Below are 5,315 nucleotides of genomic sequence, written 5' to 3'. Positions count from 1 at the left end.
GGGGGGGGGCGTCATCTTAGGAAACAGAAGAAGTCCATTTAACATGTTAACAGAACATTAGTTTGGTACTATTTACATTCTGCAAACATGGTTAAAATAACTGACCACGGGGGTCGGACTTGATGATCTGTTCAAGTCCCTTCTGACCCTAGAAACTATGAACTAATTCACTAATATTACTGAATAAATACACTGGGATAAGGAAAGAAAAAATGTGCAGTTTTGAGAAGCATTCTGTTTAAGTGCTTTGTTTTGATCAATAACAGCAATTACTCTGTACCGAGAGGAAAGTGATCAAACATTTTAGAAGAGGGGGGGAAAAAGGAAGAAAGAAAACTGAAACACACTGCCATGTAGTTTAATGCTACAACACAAGAACAAGACACTATCTAATGACATCAAACCCACCATTTCCTGAACATGCATCAAGAGCTGCTGCTACAGGGGTTGGGGTAGCTGGTGCTGCTGCCCCTTCAGGTGCTGCAGGGGCTTCACCAGGAGAAGCTGCAAAGGCATCTTGAATGCAGTTTTTAAAAAAACAGAAATTAAAAAGGATAAAGAGAGAAGAAAATATAGTAAAAGAACCAAGTTAAATTGCATAGGTAGATTCCCTTATACAACATGAATTTATTTTACTTCTGCAAGACAAGTCACACACTAGGAATACTCTTTTGCCAACCCCACTCAATACTAAACTGTAATTCCATCAAAAGTGTATTTAGATTTTGTAAGTATGAGCTATAAAAGATAAATTTGATTCTTATTGTATAAGGGTTCTGAGCAGCATGTTCATGTAACATCAGAAATTAATGCATGTAAAAGTATTGCAGTAAACAAATGAAATAGAAAACTTTCATGTTCAGTCAAATACAAAATGCCTTAAAAAAATGAATAAACTACTCCTCTAACCTGGTACTGTTGTTATTTTTCAAAATAGTGAGAAGCTAAAAGACAAAATGACAACTGAAAATTCTGATATAAACATCACCATTGGACAGACTGGAATTTCTGTACTCTCCTCCCCTAAATCCTAACTTCATTTGAGGAACTGATATCATCAACAACATGAAAACTGAGACTTCCTTTAATTCATGCGCTTTCTGAAGTTTAAAATGTTGCCAATTCCTGGAATAGGCGGCTTTACAGCATTAAAAAAAAGTTATGTAACATTAACTACCGGTAGAAATTTTTATATTATACCATATCAATTATATCACACACACTGCAAAATATATGTATGCGTGTGCATGCATATTTATATATAAAACATGCATGTACACACGTACACAGTAAAAATACATACATGTGAGTGAGTGAGTGAGTGAGTGAGATAACCGATATGATATATATGGGAGCTTCAAATTTCAAAAATTCCCGAGACTCCCCACTGGAAAATGTTCCTTTCACTTTTCTATAATCATCTCTTCTCTATATTGCAGCTCAGTGGTCCAAGTCAGGACTATTAAATAGAAACATAAAAAAAGTAGTTTTAAGTTTTTTGTGGTATATACCAATAATTTCAGAGAGAAAAAAATGTTGGTAGATATTAATAGGTCTGGAGGACTTACAAGAGGATTCACTAGAATATGGGCATTTTTACACATGCAAGTACTGCAGCACTGGGCACTGAGAAAATGACGGCAGAGCACTTTTGAACTAAAACATGTAAAAGATGCTTTAGTTCAAAAGCACACAACCACCATTTTCTGAGTGCTGACGTGTATTTAACCACTTATAAAACTACATGCAACGCAGCTCAATGCATGTCAGCACTTGATTAATCTAGCCTGCTCTGAAGCAGTAGATCAGACCAAAAAGTTGTGAGACCAAGAAGTATGTGTATAAATGCCCTGAGATTCTGCAGACTGGTTAGACAAGCAAGTCATTATTCTGAAGAAGAAACACTCTGTTATACACACTCATCTTGCTTTGGACAGAGCAAGAAAAGTTCATCCCAATTTAGTGTAGGAAATTCTAAGTTGATGACAGCATTGCTCTGAAACCAAACGTAAAAAAAAAGGGTCTACACAGAGGGAATACTAGATTTTGCATTTTTGAAGTGTTGACATTTTAAAATAGTTTCAGTCTTTGAAACCATTAAAGTAAAAGTTCACAAAAATGATAAATCTGGTATATAAAAAGTTACCTCCCAATATCATTTTTATAAATGCCTGATCTAGTTGACTCTTACACTCATGTATAGTGTTAAATCATCAGGAAGTACTCCTAACAATAGTTCATTGCGACTACTATAAGCAAATTCTACTGGCAATACTTGTGTACCAAAGCCCCACATAAAAGCTGCAGCAGCACACAACAAGCTCAGAGATTAAGACATTTCTAAAAAGCCTAAACATATCGAAAGCTACCTATTAAAAATGGCATACTGCAATCACATTGTTACGTTAGCATGGGAAAGCTTTACATGCTGTTGCAAGTCTAGATTTTAAAATGAAGATGCCCATTTTAAAAACAAATTTATGCCAACTACTCTAAAAAGCTCAAGACATGCATTTGAACTTCAGCAAAAACAGAAAGCGGATTAATTCTCAGACTGAGTATATAATGAAAGCTAAGAGCAAAAGGAAAAAAAGATCTGCCAATAAGCAGTTTCTCAAACACTTAAATTTTCTAATTTAAAAACTAAGACAATTTACAATGGCAAAACTGAATGGCAGTTGTACAAATGGTAAGAGGTGTAAATCAGTCAAACTCTGCATTAACACAGGCATAACAGACACTAGTACATCAATTGGAATATAAATACAAAGTGGGAGAATGCAAAAATTGGACTGAGAAAACTCTTTGAATATGGGTATTCCCAAATAAAACTGCATTTTTATGTTAGTCACCATTTGGTCTATAAAAGTCCTTCAAACAGTGGAAAAATTCCACTTTGGAATACAGTCATTTGTACTATTGTTCCTGAAAAGCTTACTTTCAATAAAGAGGGTCTCAGTGGAATTGTAGTGTGGAGATGTTTTAAAATACACACCAATTTTAGATACATTTATTCCAGGAATAAGGGAGTAATTCAACAGACACTGACAGATTTCTGGAAAGCATGTCAGGGCAGCCAGTATGTCTATGTTGAGATCACTTGGGCACAGTCATAAAGGGCACTTACACACATGCAGGGAGGCTGCTCCAAAGCACTGTAATTCCAGCGCATTGGAGCAGACTTGATTAATCGAGTCTGCCAGAGCGTGGAAATTACCACGCTCCAACAGACTCCAGTGTTGCGTGCATCAGCGTCCCTGTGCTGAAAAATGGTGGTGGGGTGCTTTAAAACTAAAGCTCGATCTATAAATGCCCAGAAAAATTAATCCTGTTTAGATGTAAATACAAATACCTGTTACTCCAAAATAGCAGCTATAGAATTTCCACACACATGAAGACCTCTATCTAAATATGCAGAAATGGGTAGCTTTATATGACAACATATAAAATAAGTACTGGAAGATGCAGGCTATACAAATTTTCAATTTGCGAATAGGGCTCTAGACAAATACCATAGTTTTCATAACTTCCTCAAGTATAATACTTCAGACCAACCTCCTACAAAGCTATATAATAGTAAACTTTAATGACAGAGTTAAAAATTAATTTTTTGTAGTTCAGAACAAACAGTCAATCTTATGAGAATTAGTTTTAGGAATTTAATAGAACTTCTTCAAAAGCGTTACTCTAAAATAGACTTACCTTATCAGGAACTGCAACAGTGTGATTTACCTTAAGGATTTCGGCAAATATTTAAAATTTAGGAGTTAATTTTGTATTTAAAGTGTAGCAAAACTTGAAGGGTACAGAAAAAAAAATACGAAACTAAAAAGCCTGTATAGCAAAGCATTTAAATTATAGTTGGAATGTTTAAGTCATGCTTATTTTTCTCAGTACACTGAAAATGGGAAATGCTTTTCTAATTTTATTTATCCTGAGCCCAAATTTAAAGCAGCTTATATTTTTCTAGTTTCAGAGAACTGGTATAAGACTAGTATATATTTTCTTTTTTTAACATTGCCTAAAGGTTCAGTTAAAGTTATTTCCTGTATTTAAAAATCTGGTTTCTACTAAATTATGTCCCACACTTTAATCATCATAAACTGTTTGGTTCTAGAGACATCTGTAAAATGGTGCATAAGGCTCCTCACAGGGTTGCCATACAGCAGTGACTACATCTGTGCAAAACAGTTTAATGTTGCATAATGGGACCACTGTCAAGGTCTTCAACATCTGCATAAACAGGATTAAGGTAATAGTAGTAGCAGTTTGTGTTTTCCAATATTATATCTTACCCCATTTAATTCTGCAGGTAGACAGCTAGTTTCTTACCTTAAAACTGAGCGTAGTTTCTAGTTTTATCTACAGATTCATAAATCCAAATTGTGAATGTCACAGTATGAGGCCCAGACATAAATCATAACATTTCACATGTGCATCATGAAAGCATAGTTGATTGTTATGCATTATGTGCTGGTGTGAAAAAACTATGCTCTTAAGCGGGGGGGGAACAGCTGAACATTTCATAGTTTCATAGTTGGTAGGGTAGGAAGAGACCTGAGCAGATCAAGTCCGACCCCCTGCCATGGCAGGAAAGAGTACTGGGGTCAAACAACCCCGGCAAGGTGTTCATCCAGCCTCCTTTTAAAGACCCCCAGGGTAGGAGCCAGCACCACTCCTCTTGGAAGTTGGTTCCAGATCCTAGCCGCCCTGACTGAAGTAGCGCCTCCTGATGTCTAGTCTGAATTCAGTCTAGTCTGAATGCGGCACCCAGAACTGTACACACTACTCCCTCTGCCAGCTTGTGACCGTTATTTGTTGTTGCTCCTGGTAGTGCTGGGGGGGAACAGGGACTCCCCCAATGCCTGCTGGTCCCCTCTGACTAGTTTGTAACAGGCCACTAGATCCCCCCTCAGCCTTCTCTTGCGGAGGCTGAACAGGTTCAGGTCACTTAACCTCTCCTTGTAGGGCCTGCCCTGCTGACCCCTTATCATGAGGGTGTCCCTCCTCTGGACCCTCTCCATGTTGTCCACATCGTTCCTGAAGTGCGGCGCCCAGAACTGGACGCAGTACACCAACTGCAGCCTGACTAGCATTGCATAGAGGGGGAGGATCACCTCCTTGGACCTGCTTGAGATGCATCTGTGGATGCATGACAAGGTACAGTTGGCCTTCCTGACCGCGTCCCCACACTGCCGGCCCATGTTCATTTTGGCATCAATAATGACTCCAAGATCCTTTTCTGCCTCTGCACTGACAAGAAGGGAGTTCCCCAGCCTGTAGGTATGCTGCTGGTTCTTCCTCCCCAGGTGCAG

At 38.0% G+C, this 5,315-nt stretch overlaps 1 protein-coding gene across 4 annotated transcripts in view; it reads right to left on the bottom strand.

Moving 5' to 3' along the window:
* The window catches only part of SNAP91 (synaptosome associated protein 91), a 142,994-nt gene that overhangs the window by 44,730 nt on the left and 92,949 nt on the right, over positions 1–5,315 (bottom strand). For all 4 annotated transcript variants that reach the window (XM_025215311.1, XM_006033520.3, XM_006033526.3 and 1 more), the window contains one exon: positions 409–516. In XM_025215311.1, coding sequence (XP_025071096.1) covers positions 409–516 — 108 coding nt within the window. The remainder of the gene's footprint in view (positions 1–408; positions 517–5,315) is intronic.

The sequence above is a fragment of the Alligator sinensis genome, unplaced genomic scaffold (genome assembly GCF_000455745.1).
Source record: "Alligator sinensis unplaced genomic scaffold, ASM45574v1 scaffold180_1, whole genome shotgun sequence".
Taxonomy (NCBI): Eukaryota; Metazoa; Chordata; order Crocodylia; family Alligatoridae; genus Alligator; species Alligator sinensis.
The sequence above is the reverse complement of the archived record's forward strand: the minus strand, read 5'-3'. Positions and strand labels throughout refer to the sequence as shown.